Source organism: Onychostoma macrolepis, chromosome 06 (assembly GCF_012432095.1).
Source record: "Onychostoma macrolepis isolate SWU-2019 chromosome 06, ASM1243209v1, whole genome shotgun sequence".
Lineage (NCBI taxonomy): Eukaryota > Metazoa > Chordata > Actinopteri > Cypriniformes > Cyprinidae > Onychostoma > Onychostoma macrolepis.
Window position 1 is genome coordinate 13,481,047 of NC_081160.1, and position 16,678 is coordinate 13,497,724.

At 38.3% G+C, this 16,678-nt stretch overlaps 1 protein-coding gene across 6 annotated transcripts in view; it reads left to right on the forward strand.

Moving 5' to 3' along the window:
• Positions 1 to 16,678, forward strand: part of rptor (regulatory associated protein of MTOR, complex 1) — a 288,710-nt gene that overhangs the window by 24,578 nt on the left and 247,454 nt on the right. For all 6 annotated transcript variants that reach the window (XM_058779698.1, XM_058779699.1, XM_058779695.1 and 3 more), the window contains exon 2: positions 4,434 to 4,608. In XM_058779698.1, coding sequence (XP_058635681.1) covers positions 4,447 to 4,608 — 162 coding nt within the window. In that variant the 5' untranslated portion in view covers positions 4,434 to 4,446. The remainder of the gene's footprint in view (positions 1 to 4,433; positions 4,609 to 16,678) is intronic.

The following is a 16,678-nucleotide window of genomic DNA, read 5'->3' on the forward strand; positions in this document are numbered from 1 at the left end:
AACATCACACTGGACTTCAAGCAACATGGATTCTGTGCCTCTCCACTCTTCCTTCAGACTCTGGGACCTTGATTTCCAAATGAAATGTAAAATTTACTTTCTTCTGAAAAGAGGACTTTGGACCACTGAGCAACAGTCCAGTTCTTTTTCTCCACAGCTCAGGTAAGATGCTTCTGACGTTGTCTCTGGTTCAGAAGTGGCTTGGTAGCCCTTTTCCTGAAGACGTCTGAGCGTGGTGACTCTTGATGCACTGACTCCAGCTTCAGTTCTCTCCTTGTGAAGCTCTCCCAAGTGTTTGAATCGGCTTTGCTTGACTGTATTCTCAAGCTTGCGGTCATCCCTGTTGCTTGTGCACCTTTTCCTACCCAAATTCTTCCTTCCAGTCAACTTTGCATTTAATATGCTTTGATACAGCACTCTGTAAACAGCCACACCTTTCAGTAATGACCTTCTTTGACTTACCCTCTTTGTGGAGGGTGTCAATGTTCGTCTTCTGGATCATTGCCAAGTCAGCAGTCTTCCCCATTATTGTGGTTTCAAAGAACAAGAGAGACCCAGAATTTATACTGTAGAGATGGTCATTTATTCAAACTAAAATGTAAATATTCTAATATTTTGAGATACTGATTTTTGACTTTCATGAGCTGTAAGATCTAATCATCAAAATTAAAAGAAATAAACATTTGAAATATATCAGTCTGTGTGTAATGAATGAATATAATATACAAGTTTCACTTTTTGAATGGAATTAGTGAAATAAATCAACTTTTTGATGATATTCTAATTATATGACCAGCACCTGTATATTCTGCCTCGTTCTGTGACAAGAAGCTACATCAGATCACAAAAGGAAGCATTTAACTGGTGTTGTGGACTAAAAAGGTTATAATGTTCTCTTTTGTTGGACATTTTTTGTTGAATACAAGATAATTTTAGCTTTAGGCATTTGAATTTAAGAATGTTTAGCTTAGCTAGTTAATGGAAGGCTACCTGCTGCCGTCAGAGCAAGTGTAATTTCTGCATTCATGTGCTCCTCAGATGCTCTCATTTTCCGAGTTGTGCTTTTAAGTCGGAATGTGAAAACAGCACGCTCGCGTTACTACAAAGATTTGTTGGACTTGTATTATTAGAGCTTTTTGAGCCACACTGTGAAACAGCCAATCAGACCAGAGCTCAACATTATTATTCATGACCCTTCCAAATAAGCCAATAACAGACCATTTCATTCTAGGGAGAAATCCTAGGGTTGTAAATGCACATGTAAAACCGTTTCTGGAGAATTTTTGCCCTTACCTAAGCCACATACCTTCTATGTAGATATCAGAGAACAATTTAAAATATTGTATCTATGCATTCTATAGCACCTTTAATAAACATGCATTAGTAATGTTTTGCCTGATGTGCCCTCTTGTGGCCTCAGGAGAGAAGCCAAGAGCTTTTTTCCCCCTAACTGAAATTGAAATTGTCTTTTTTAAATTTGACTATAATTCACACGTTATCATGGCTTAATTTTCTCGTGATCACAACATAACAAATGTTGTTTTCTCGTGATCTCGACATAACAAATGTTGTTTTCTCGTGATCACGACTTAATTCTTAATTCTTGTCTGTATGAATTACTAAGAATGCAATTCGTTTAACACGTTAAGCTTTTTACCCATAGAAAACAGTTAGGCTATAAGAAAAAACGTGTTTGTCTGTACATAGGCTATTATAATTTATTAAAAATGTGTTTACTGAGTTTGGTCTTTTAAAAACACTCTTAACGCATTGAGCAATGTTAAGCATTTTGGAATGCCCCCTTTGAGGCGCAAATGATCGACAGATAACTGTGCGCTCTTATACTGTATTTTGTGGATATAGAAATGACGTCTACAATAAAATAAATAGGCTAATCAAACACTGCTGATTTTGTCCAGAGTTAAGCTACGCTAAACATTTTATTTGTGTAATTAACATGTTTAAATGGTCCAACAACAAAGCATTTAACGCCGCAAGCGCAGGCAGAGCGCCTTAGAAGAATGCAGAGAAGAACTATTCTAAAAATTTTAAACTGCTTGTATTCAACTCTCTTCATTTTCCTTGTTCGTTTAAAATTATATATAATAAAATTATTATATATAATATATTATAATAATTTTTGTGATTTTTATTAGTCATGTAGGATATCATGTGCGTAACAAGCTTAATGCTGCTGCTGTGTGTGTTTTACAAAGAAATGTAGAAAATGCAAAAGATTAGGCTACAACACTATAACATCACTGAACTAAATTATACAGATGTATATCTTATTAATATACATTTATTAACAATAAAGATTAAAAATAAGAAAGATGCACATTAGAAATGGGCTACGTCGTTGTAAATGAGAAACAGTGATGAGTCGTGCAGCAGTAACATAAGTTAATTAAATGTCAGCAATGAATGGCACAAATTATAGATAACTTAAGAAGGTCCTCTGTCCCAAACGTGTACAGTATGCTGATACAGTAGCAGTAGGCTATACAACTCCCCAATCGTAGTTCTATACTGCCACCTGTTGGCACAGTTGTGTAACTTGAGAACAACTTTTGTTATGTCATGATCACGAGAAAATTAAGTCGTGATAACGAGAAAACAACTTTTATGTCATGTCGAGATCAAGAGAAAATTAAGTCATGATCACGAGAAAACAACTCGTTATGTCGAGATCACGAGAAAACAAGAAGGAAAAAAATAATAATGCATGGCCGCTTAGAACTTCCGTACCCGCGGGACTGTTTGTAATAAAGATTTAAATGTAAAAGGCATGAGAGCCGACTGTTTCTGTCAGTGGTTTTAATTTAAAATATTTGTGATAGCCTAACAAAACGTAGATTAAAAAAACATTTAATACGTTTATATTAATTGAGTTTAAACGTGAATATGTCTGTGAAAGATTGTGAAACTGTACTGTGATAAGAGGATCACAATGCTGAAAAAGCACTTTCAGTATAGGCTAACAAACTTTGGATTTGAAATCAAAATAATGCATAAATGTTGTGTTTGTGGTAAACAGCCGCGGATCAGGAGTGGACTGCAAATGCGTGCTGTGTGAAAGTACAATGAGTCCGTGCTGCTTCTGCACTGCAGACGGAGCATGTGTGAAACAGGCGATAGACGTCATAACAGGGTAGTGCTGCCATATGTGAACCTGGAACACAAAACCAGTCTTAAGTCGCTGGGGTATATTTGTAGCAATAGCCAAAAATACACTGTATGCGCCAAAATTATTGATTTTTCTTTTATGCCAAAAATCATTGGGACATTAAGTAAAGATCATGTTCCGTGAAGATATTTTGTATATTTCCTACTGTAAATATATCAACTTAATTTTTGATTAGTAATATGCATTGCTAAGAACTTTATTTGGAAAACTTTAAAGGCGATTTTCTCAATATATATATATATTTTTTTTGCACCCTCAGATTCCAGATTTTCAAATAGTTGTATCTCGTCCAAATATTGTCCTACAAACCATACATCAATGGAAAGCTTATTTATTCAGTTTTCAGATGATCTATAAATCTCAATTTCGAAAAATTGACCCTTATGACTGGTTTTGTGGTCCAGGGTCACATATAGCCAATTCATTACAGTGAACCCCAGGGACACTGGAGTTGATACTGGAGACCACCAAAATCTGGTGGTCTTATGGCTGTATGTGTAATGCTAGTGATTTACATAATATATGTATACTTATGTTGTTTGGCTGCAATGGTGCTGTCAAATGACATATTTAATTTCCTACTATGAGACAATGTGTTTGGGGCTATTGGCTCCATATGCTGAGCAACCTTCATAGTAACATGGCATGATTTAAAACATTCACCATAGATATCTGCTATATGATGTGACATTGATAAACCAATATCGAAAGGGGACTTCTCCAGTTACTGATGTATCCTCGGTGTATCCACGAGATGTTGTGTTCATGCCGTATTACTTCTGCTCAGGGTTTTTCATAACTTGTTTATTAATTCAGAAGGTTTTAAGCAAATCAAGTTAAGCATCACCTTATGTAGGAGGGCGTGGCTGCCATAAATTTGCACGCTTGATCTCCATTGACTATTGCAAGGCAAAAGTGTCTCATTCCATCATTTCAGGGAACTGAGGTTACATGAGTAACCGGTGACATTATAGTTTGATAGAACATTTATTATTGTTTAATAAATTATTTTGTACATTTGGAAAATTACTAGCTTCTCGTATAGTCTGGTGAAGCTCCAACCAATGTTAACTTTTGATATTTTGTTATTTTTTTATATTTTTGTAATAATAGTTCAGAATCAATTCAAAATCATTTTAATTAAACTACTTTAATAATGCACCACAACTCTTCGCCTCTCTCTACTTTCTACATTTTATACCAGTAAATGGACATCATATAATTGTTTTTTTATTTCCTTTTTTAGATTCCTTGTGAAAATGGATGCTGAGCTGCTTCACTCCCCTGTGGTTGGTCTGGCGGAGGAGGAGGAGGTGGACATGACTGACTGGAACCTTCCACTGGCCTTCATGAAGAAACGCCACACAGAGAAAATTGAGGGATCCAAAGCTTTGGCTCAGAGCTGGAGAATGAAAGACAGGGTGAGGGAGAGACTTTTAATGTTATCTTTAGCCATTTGAGCATCAGACTATTCAACTTGATTGAGCATTGATTGCTGTCTAATTTCATTGTTTATGTGTGTGTTTCTTGTTGTTGTCTTGATTTTGTGTCATTGCCGCACTGCACTAATCTTGGTAGTAATTGGTTTGACTTGCATACTTGTCACTATTTAGTGAGTGACTGACAAGTGTGGTCAGTTGATGTAGATATCCATATGTAATGAATCCTATAGTTTTTTCACAGTTGATGTGTTTATCTAATGTGGAAAGGAAACAGTGGCATTTGTATAAATATGAGGTTTGTCAGTTTGTGTGCATGACACTTGCAGCGTAAATTTATGGAAAAAGTAAGTTTGAGCTCCGCTCTTACACAACAATTCTTCATTCTTCTTACCACCAATTTAAAAAGTTTTTATGTAGGGTGGAGCTGTACTTAGACTAATAAAATGAAGCGTAAAATGCACAAATAACATTACATTTCTAAATAATAAAAATAATTGATTTCATAAAATCACAAGATTTGATTTAATGGTCAGACAACATACCCTACGCAATGAATAAAAATCACAAACATGACACAGTTTATTAATGTGTAATAATGTTTTTAAAGATTAATGAAAATAACTTAATCCGAGGAGCTCTACAATAATTTTTACTTTTTTTTAATTTATTTTTTTATAAGAGACAAATCCTTCATCCTTCAACTGAAGTCATACCACCCACGCTTTGTGTCGACAGCTCATTTTAGGACTAGGACAATCTCCCAAATCGATACTATTATGATACTTGGGTGCAGAGTTGAGATATTGTCATTTTTAAGAACTGCGGTTCGATATTGCATTGATTTGCGATTTTTGGTTGTGTTGTTTTAACACTAGACCTTGAGGAAAAATGTAATTATAAAAACTGTACATGGTGTACGAGTCTTATTTACAAAAACAATCTATCACACATCACACTGAGGCTTATTTATTACATAGTACAATAGTATTGTCTGTAATAATCACACTCTTACAATTGCAAAAAATGTTTTTTTTTTTTTGTTTAACTCAGTGGGACTTTTCACTGTACCTTGCTTATTCATCTTTTTTCTTTCTTTTTTTACATGAGTCTACAAGTCTACATCAATAGTAAATCAATAGATATCATAACAACATCGCTAAATATTCCGACACAGTACTTCAATGCATCAAGTCTCTCAAAGTCCATAACTGAAGCAAACCAAACATAACACAACTCATATCGCATTAATTCATAACACATCAACATATGGTTCTTTCAACAGCTCAATGACTCTTTTGAATGTTTGTGTTCTTAAATGGAGGGTTCAAAGGAAAAATGATTGATGTTTGTGTGTGTCTGTGTGTGTGTGTATGTTACATGTCCGTTAAACCCATCTTTTCTGAGAGTCACTGGTGATTAAGTAGCTTCGTTGAGGTAGATGAATGAATTGTTCAAGGCCTACCTGGAGTCCGACGCACAGTCAGTGAATTTGCGGTCTGGCCAAGACAACATGAAACTCACTCAAAGTTACAGCGTTCCAATCCCGCATAGTTTAAACACAGCTCATTAACGAGCAAAACTCCTGTAACACGGTAATCTTCAGTCTTGTTGCTTCATTGTCGGCGACTTTACTTCACATCGCTTACTGTCTGGCGATTCAGCCTTCATATGGCCCAGACACCACGAGGAATGTAGCAACTTGCATGAACTGTAGAATCCAGGCACTCCACCGCAGCGCAGCGAACGAAGCTTTCATAACACGGTAATCTCCGGTCTTGTCGTTTCGAACTCCAGGCAGTTCAACTTCTTACTCTCGGTTAATGAAAACACTCACTCTCGGTACAGCAGACAAAGCTCTCACTCACGTGCGTATAAATGTATTATAGAAATATAATACATTTATACATTTAAAATTTTAATTAAAACATAATATACAAATATGAAAAAATGAATAAATACATTCTAAAATAATAAATAGTATAATATATAAACTACATTTTTACCTCAGTCTTCGGGTGAATCCCATTTCTCTGTCTTACCCCTTCCCCTACGTCTTACCCCTAGCCCTTGTCCCTTGAAACCGAGTGGTAAGCGCTAGGGGTGAAAACATACCCCTATGAAATGAGACACCACTTGGTTACGGTTACGTCATCATACACCGTCGCTAGCTGGCTGCTACGTCACCAGAGCCGACAAGTGTCGATCACGAACTTTGGGTCGTTTTACAAACTTGTTAAAACTGTAGACATGCATGGAGTCCATTCAAGGCTAGTCTGCGGGACTGTTGTGCAAATCAGCAATGTAATGTTAGCGTCGCAAACTAGCGATTTTTAAAAAAAAAAACGTTTCAATTAAGAACATGGTTGCAAATATATATGTACAGGACTGTCTAGAGCACAAAACAAGACTGTCGTAATTTTTAAATAAATTATTTAAGCCGAAAATACTTGATTGTTGCTGGTTGCGCAGTGTGTTCTGGGTACCCCTCGGTTTCAACGCAAAACTAAGGGGAAGGGGGAAGGGGTAAGACAGAGAAATGGGATTCACCCTTCACATGCCTTTTCTTCATGTCAGTTTCGAGCTCGAAATGACCACGCGAAGAACCAGCAAGGTGTGGGATTATATTGAATTAGAAGGAAACTGACAAGTTTTGTGTAAACTGTGTAATGTCAAATTGGCTTACAATAACTCTACTGGAGCGATGCGTAATCATATTCAATACAGGCACGTATGTGTTAGCTTGGAGGCTAGCCAAAGCCAGCAATGTCAATCATGTCATACACTACAACCCGCCGCTGAGGTCCGCAATCTCATCCACGCATCTATTCCTCTAAGATCCACTTTGGTGGTGGTGCGGGATTACCAGGCTCTTTTCGAAAATGTCATTATCTCTCTGCGTGTTGTAGTTATCTCTCTGCGTGCCTGTGACTTCAGTTCCTGCCGAGCGCGTTTTTTTTTTCCAAGTGCAGAATCGCCTCTAGTCCCGTCTTTCGCCAGACCACGTTAACATATGTTAAATTCACTGAACAAATGCGCATGGTCTGAGTGAGGAAACCGAGCATTGTTTTGTTTTAGACAATATAGCCAACATGAAGTACATTTTTAAAAGCCGTTTTAATGCTATTCCTTGATTAAACTTTCCTATTGTTTTTGACTTGTGTTTTAATATGTTGGCTAACATTATATGAAAATGAAGAATTCTGTCAGTCTATTATTTTCCATTTCTGTATTGCTCCAGCTGATCTGAATAAATAAGCTATGCACTGGTTTATGTTGAGTGTATGCTCTTCCTTATTTTCTGTTTAACGACCGTCTCAAATTAAATGATGATAATGTGAGGCAAGCATATGGCATTATCGTGACCTATTTTTAGCAGATTTCATTGAGGGATTTGACAGTGTGATGCAAAGATTAAGTATTTCAAGTGTAGGCTGTTATACACGCACAGTTTTTTTTCTCTTGCCATTTTTTGGGGGTTTCTAGCTTTTAGACTAGTCGAATAGTCAGATACAAAACGTCCGTTTAAATGACAGTCAAATTAGTCGTAGCGCACATCCCTTGTGTGTGTGTGTGTGTGCATATATAATTTTGTATATATATATATTTATATATATTGAACAAAATTATAAACGCAACACTTTTGTTTTTGCCCCCATTTTTCATGAGCTGAATTCAAAGATCTAAGACTTTTTCTATGTACACACAAGGCCTATTTCTCTCAAATATTGTTCACAAATCTGTCTAAATCTGTGTTAGTGAGCACTTCTCCTTTGCCGAGATACTCCATCCACCTCACAGGTGTGGCATATCAAGATGCTGATTAGACAGCATGATTATTGCACAGGTGTGACCACAATAAAAGGCCACTCTAAAATGTGCAGTTTTATCACACAGCACAATGCCACAGATGTCACAAGTTTTGAGGGAGCATGCAATTGGCATGCTGACTGCAGGAATGTCCACCACAGCTGTTGCCCGTGAATTGAATGTTCATTTCTCTACCTTAAGCTGTCTCCAAAGGCGTTTCAGAGAATTTGGCAGTACATCCAACTGGCCTCACAACCACAGACCACGTGTAACCACACCAGCCCAGGACCTCCACATCCAGCATGTTCACCTCCAAGATCGTCTGAGACAAGCCACCTGGACAGCTGCTGCAACAACAATCGGTTTGCATAACCAAAGAATTTCTGCACAAACTGTCAGAAACCGTCTCAGGGAAGCTCATCTGCATGCTCGTCGTCCTCATCGGGGTCTCTACCTGACTGCAGTTCGTCGTCGTAACCGACTTGAGTGGGCAAATGCTCACATTCGATGGCATCTGACACTTTGGAGAGGTGTTCTCTTCATGGATGAATCCCGGTTTTCCCGTACAGGGCAGATGGCAGACAGTGTATATGGCCGTTTGCTGATGTCAACGTTTTGGATCGAGTGGCCCATGGTGGCGGTGGGGTTATGGTATTGGCAGGCATATGTTATGGACAACAAACACAGGTGCATTTTATTGATGGCATTTTGAATGCACAGAGATACGGTGACGAGATCCTGAGGCCCATTGTTGTGCCATTCATCCACGACCATCACCTCATGTTGCAGTATGATAATGCATGGCCCCATGTTGCAAGGATCTGTATACAATTCCTGGGAGCTGAAAACATCCCAGTTCTTGCATGGCCAGCATACTCGCCGGACATGTCACCCATTGAGCATGTTTGGGATGCTTTGGATCGGTGTATACGACAGCGTGTTCCAGTTCCTGCCAATATCCAGCAACTTTGCACAGCCATTGAAGAGGAGTGGACCAACATTCCACAGGCCACAATCAACAACCTGATCAACTCTATGCGCAGGAGATGTGTTGCACTGCGTGAGGCAAATGGTGGTCACACCAGCTACTGACTGGTTTTCGGACCCCCCCGGACCCCCCCGGACCCCCCCCCAATACAGTAAAACTGCACATTTTAGAGTGGCCATTTATTGTGGCCAGCCTAAGGCACATCTGTGTAATAATCATGCTGTCTAATACAATTATAGCAAATGAATAAATCATATAAATGAAAAACTTCAAATAATGAATAAAACACAAATATAACAAATACCGTATTGACCCGAATATAAGACGATGTTTTTTCCTTGGAAATACATCTGAAAAAACGCGTTCGTCGTATATTCAGGGTCTAGACTTTGACATGTCAATAATACACCCACAACAATAGGTGGCGCCAAAAACGCATAAAACGAGTGTGCCATGAAATATGTAATGTAATGTGTGTTGTAAAGATCGCGAATGAAAACAAATGAAAAAGAAAAGCTTATAGCAGCATGATCGTGACTGTAATGTTAGCCTGATGGGACCAAACTTCCTCTGTAAGTGATTTTAAAACATAAGACAGTACCCAAATTTGAAGACTACAATTTGATTTCACGTCTACTGATAATAACATTTTGGTAGGCTACTATGAGTTGGATGGCCTAATTGTTATATAATTCAGATGGGCTACCTGTTATTTCAATGGTATATCAAAATTCATGTCATTGTTGGTACATTTTACCAGTATTTACCATACTTTCAAAACAAAAATTAGAATTGGAAAAATATGCAATATGAAAATAATTTAAGAATAAATGTGTTTTACAGAGAGAGAAAAAAAAAACAAGATTTGATTTTCAAAAAGCCTTTTTCCAACAGGTACATCTGGAAAAAGGGGGGTCGTCTTATAATCAGGGTCATCTTATATTTGGGACAATACGGTACATTAAATTATAAATTAAAATGCTCCATCGATCAGATAAGCCCTTTACACAGTCTGACATGGCTGCGGTTGGAATTGGATTTTTTTTTTCTCCATTCTGTCCTCCAATTTGATACTATTAAGTGCTTTGACACAATCTGTATTGTTAAAAGCACTATATAAATAAAGGTGACTTGACTTGACTGTGGTTTCCTGCACTGCAGAGTTAACCCTCTGGGGTCTGAGGGTGTTTTGGGGCCCCGGAGAAGTTTTGACATGCCCTGACATTTGTGCTTTTTTCAGTTGCTTATAAACATTTTAATGGCTAAAGTCTAAAAACACTGTATTCAGCACAAACTGGGCTACAATAATATGTGAGCAGCATGTACGTACATGATTGTGTTTTTGAGAAAACAACATTTATGCGTAAAAGTTTAAAGTAACTGAAATAAGGCCATAAAACACATACAGAACATTTGTTCACAAGACTTTTGAGAACTGGATCTTGTAGCCTAGAATATTTGCTTCAAAATGATCTGAAAATAATCTAACTCACTCATTCAGAGAAAACAATATATTGATTTAAAATTTATTTAAAAGTATTTTAAGTCACTTTTTGAGTGGAAAGGCTCTATGCGAGAGGGCGCGAACTATCCTGGATAATGCTGTGACTCACACCTGAGAAGACAAAGGCCCGCATAATGAGCTCCATAATGAGCTATTGTGTCAGGTGTGTGACAGAGAGGGAATTGCTACAAGAAAGAATGTGAGGAAAAAAGAAATGTGTGTGTGTGTGTGTGTGTGTGTGTATGTATATATGTGTGTGTATATATATATATATATATATATAATATATAACTATCACATAAAATAACTTGAGATTCACTTGCGAGTGCAGTTAAACAGTTTATTAGGAACAAATAAACAAATAAACAACAGAAGAGTCAAGACATTGTGAGTGCAATATCCAAAACAGTGGCAGGAAACTGGAACCCAGGAAAACGGGAGACAGCAGAAACTGCATGAGAAAACACAAAACAGATGTGAGCAACACAATGAACGGACAAAGACAAAGCAAACATGGTGACAATACATACACTACCAGTCAAATTATTTAAACAGTAAGATTTGTAATGTTTTTTTTTTAAAGAAGTGTCTTCAGCTCACCAAGCCTGCATTTATTTGATCCAAAGTACAGCAAAAACAGTACATTATATTTATTATAATATATAGGCCTACATATTGTTACTATTCAAAATAAATAAAGCACCCCACCCCCACACACACTAAAATTAATAAATAAATTAGTGAGCATGTTGATAGGCTTATCAGGAGCAACTATATTATTACATTAGCAATCACCATTATTGCCCACGTGATTTTATAACATAGATGCACACGACAATACAAAAACAACATTTTATAACTGAGAAACTAAATTATTATTGTTAAGCTTATTATAAACCGGTATATATTATTTGAGCAGGTATTTGCAAACAGAGTAGGCTACTTCACAGTAAAGATTGGTCTAAACTTTCTTAGACATTACTTTTATATCATTGTTTATAGAACATATAACTATCCTCACGTCGTGCAACATTTAAATGCAATGAAAGGTTGCCTATCATATTTCAAAATGATGCACTCGATTTCACACATTTTATTCTGGAGTTATAGTTTGGGAAAAGTTCACCAAGTAAATGCGTTCAACTTTGTCACAACACATTATCGAATGCCAATAAGAAACATTACTTGCTCTGTATAAAATATCTCCTCCTCCGCCGGCTCCAGCTGCGCTCGCGTTCTGTTTGTGAGGTAAACAAAGCTTTTTCCTCTCAGCGCGTCTTCTGGGGGTAAATACAACTCTTTTTCCTCTCAGCGTGTTTCTGAGGTAAATACAACTCTTTACAATACAAGCGTGTTCTTCCAAAACTGAAAAGTATCTGAGATGAACGCTTTGCTGCTTTGTTTACAGTGGTGTGTGCGTTTACATGCCTCGTGGCTCGCAAGGAGATTTGTAATAACAAAAGCGCGTGGGCGTGACCTAATTAGAGATGATGAGACCAGACGGAAAAACTGGACATGTCCTTGGTTTCATACGGATTACTTTGCCACAGAATATTTGTTTTCGGTAAGACTTACTTCGTTTAACAGTAGACATGTCAAGCTTTCTATAGATATATTTCTCATGTCTCTGTGTGACGTATTTGCTGAGTTACAGTTCATTTTATTGACGTGTTTCAGTTCGCGGAGACGGAGAAGACAGAGCGCACCCTGTTTGTTTTCTTTATTCTTCAAAAGCACAAAGTTTAGTTGTTATTATGAGTGTATACAAATAAAAGTAGACCCCTTACAGATTCGAATGGTGTATTGCTCTTATCTGTACGATCAAAAATGGCAGAGTAATTCAAGTTCATTTCGGCCTTATCAGGAAAATCTGCCTCAAAACGTGTATACGCATTTGTCGACCCCAGAGGGTTAATGGCAAACCTCATTTCCAGTAGGTATTGGTCCCATAGTTTATGATTGTCTTCTACAAAGGCTGCAATCATACTTTTAAGAGTCTGATTGACTCTTTCGGTCATGCTTGTCTTTGGGTGGTAGGCTGTAGTTAATTTTGGTGTTACATTCCGACTCTCACATACTTCTTTAAATATTGCACACACAAACTGTGTACCTCTTGTCGGACACGAGAAAGTCTGGAACTCCCCATCTGGTTAGTAGGCTATCTCTTTTCTGAATACAGTTGCAACAGTTTTGGCTGTAGCTGTATGAATGGGAAACAGTTCTACCCAGCGAGTGAAGTAGTCAACAAATACTAAAAGGTATTCATTCTGATTAGTGCTACGGGGAAATGGTCCCCATGGTCTGATTTTGTCGTGTGCTGTTAATCTTCTGTATTTTCCCAGCAGGTTTCCGTTGGTCAGTTTTTAAGGTTTGGCATTTTACACATCTTTTTACAAACTTTTTTTTATATCTGACCTCATCCCAGGCCAGAAAGCGGCTTCCTGGATTCTCTTGTAAGTTTTAAAGATCCCTGCAGATTAGTTCATCTGTAACTGGAAGAGTATTCACATCTTTTTTATTTTAATACAAATTACAGCTTGTACGGGGGGTGATCTGTGAAAGTGCATCAGGAGCTGCATTCAGTTTCCCTTTCCGATATTTGACAATGAAATCATACTTCTGCAATTGCAATGCCCATCGAATGAGACGGCTGGTGGTTTTAAGTGAATTCATCACTCACTGTAAAGCAGAGTGATCTGTAACAAGAGTGAATATTCTATGTTCAAGACATTGCTGCCATTTCTCTAATGCCCATATTATGGCTAAGCATTCTTTTTCTGTTGCAGAATAATTTGACTCGGCGAGATAAAGAGTTCGGGCTGGCATAAGCGATTACCTCCTCCATACCTTGTTCTCTCTTTTGGGTCAACATTGCACCCAGTCCCATCTCACTGGCGTCCGTATACACAATGAAGGGATGCTCGAAATTGGGATGTCCGAGGATGGGTGGAGTCATCAGGCATGTTTTCAGTTCTTCAAAGGCCTGTTGCATTGTGGTGTCCATTTGAAAGGATTGGCCTTTTTCTTTAAGGAATTAAGTGGTTCAGCAATTCTGGTTTGCAAAAAACTGGTGGTACCACCCAGCTAGTCCAAGAAACCGTTGGACTTCCTTCAGATTTCTTGGAACTGGATAGTTTCGAATCACTTCCACTTTACTCGGGTCAGCGGTAATGCCTTGTAAATTTATTACATGACCTAGGAATGTCACTTCAGGCAAGCAGAACTTACTTTTTTCGAAGGTTGATGGTTAAGCCAGCCTCTTGTAACTTATGGAAAACAGCTCGGAGGTCAAGGAAATGCTGAGCAACAGATGGGGAATAGATGATAATATCGTCGATATATACAAAGCAAATACTTCCACATAGAACTCCCAAGACAGTCTCTATAAGATGTTGAAAAGTGCCTGGGGCATTTTTAAGTCCAAAGGGCATTACGTTGAAGTGGAATAGCCCAGCAGGGGTAGTCTTTGCTTTACTGGAAGCATCCATAGTAACTTACCTGTATCTACAATTAAGGTCTAGAGTGGAGAAGATAGCAGATCCTGAAAGTGATTCCAAGGTTTTAGCAAGGTTTGGCAGTGGGTATGCATCACTGTCAGTTATAGCATGTAACTTGCGATAATCAACACAGAATCGAAGTTGTCCATTTTTTCGGCGCTAGGACTACCAGAGAAGACCATCCTGATTGTGAAGGTTCCACATTGCCGGTCTCCAATATTTCCTGGAGCTGCTGGTTCACGATGGCTTGTTTGGAAGGTGACATTCGATAAGGTCATTGCTTTATGGGTATTTGATGATGTGTGTAGATTTGATGTTGGAGTACATTAGTCCATCCCAAACGAAGGGTGCAGACTTGAGGATTTGTTTGTAGGAGGTGATTTAACTCTTGCTTTTGATCAGGTGGCATTTGAGCTGCATCCACTGCTTGGTAGATGAATGTTGCATCATCCTCACTGTCATCATCTTTCAAGGCAAAGGGTAATGTCAAGGGTGGAACAGAACTTAACAGGGAAAATACTTGGTGTGGAACGGTGAGCGGTGTTTCCATCTTGCAGACATTGGAACCTCATCGGTGATGGCACACTGGCATGACCAGGCTGGAAGAAGTAGTCCACGTCTGGATCAGAGGTAAACAAATACTTCCCCCGAGACACCATTATCTGCAGTCCACTAAAGAAGATACAGTCTAGTCCCAAAATAATAGAATAAGCAAGAGCTTTGGTTGTCAGCACAGCAACAGGTAAGGGGCCAATTTGATCATGCAATTTAAGCGAGACATTCAACCATCCCAGAGGCACTTCAGCCTTTCCATTGGCCAAATATAATGGTCCAAGAGTCTGAGGGATCTAGGTCTTTCCATAAGCTTTCGTGAATTAGGGTATAACTCGCCTCCCGTGTCGACAATGGCTTTACCTATCCAGGTACCAGTACTGACTGGCATGATTAATTGTTGCGGCAGATTTCAGTCCATGTGTAGAATTGACTTCCTCATGAATAGCATTTGCAGTAGCCACAGAGTTATTAGTGAGTCTTCCTCTGGATTGCAAAGGAAAGGTTGATTGCGTGTTAAGAGCATGTTGGGCTTATGGGGGAGTAGACTGTGAGGACAAGGTAAACTGTGGGCAATTACCAGGAGAATGATGGCCTTTACACCTCCAGCATTGAACTTGTGGTTTATCTGCAAGTTAATTCATAATTATGTATAATTCATAATCAGCACTTAAACTAAAACAAAGTTGTAGATAACCATTTAAATTGCACATAAGTCCATTTTTATATCAACTTTTGTTTAATGTAAGTTTTCTTTCTACTCCAATTTGTTGTTAAATAAGCATTTAAATGGTGGCTTGTTTTCCTGACAGATTTATTAAAACTTGTTAAATAATGAAGATAACAGGATAAGTAAAAATATAATGAATATGTAATATAGTCAAAATGCTCCTTTCTAGTGTTTTTTTCCCCCAAGTTGACTGTCGAGTTTTTGGACATTGAATGGCTTTTTTGGAGTAGATGTAATTAGGGGCCAAGTACCGAAGGTGTGTAGGCACCTATTAGGGCTTTGTGATTAATCGAACCGCAATCGCGATTTGAGATGTTGCGATTTTACTAATCGCAAAGCCTGCGATGTGGACGCGATATTCTCTGTGCCAGATCAAACACAAATGCATGACTGCCAGCCTTGAGTGGCAAAAAAAAAAAAAAAAGCGCGCGCAAGTGGGATTATGGCATCTACAAGGTCAGATCAATAGTCAGGCAAAATTTTATGCAATATGAGATTACTTCGGCTTCAAAATGACAGACACCGAACAAAAAAGGTTAATTTGCAAGAGCTGTGCCACAACGCAAAAGAGCTCCCTTATCGGTTCTGCTTTTAGTACTGGAGAATAAAATATACATTTGTTTTATTAGTACATGAACGTTATCTTACACATTTTATCTCCCCAACAGATTCTAATTTGAAATAAGTTTATAATGCATGTTCGATATTCCCAATTCAGAAGACCGCACACATAGCCTGCGTCTCTGAATGCTTCTCATACTCGCTCCTCTCTGCCCCACGCAGCTCATATCCCATGTCTCACGGACGAGCCGTTTACACTTGCTGCACACACGCAGCCTGTTTCGTGATGCTCATTTATACTCGTGGTCTCACGTCCGGCTCCGCACGAGCGCATCTGGCAGTATGTATGAGGCTTGACACACGTGTGCAACCTGTCAACTCGCGCCTGGTTCCACGTTTGAAACAAATGT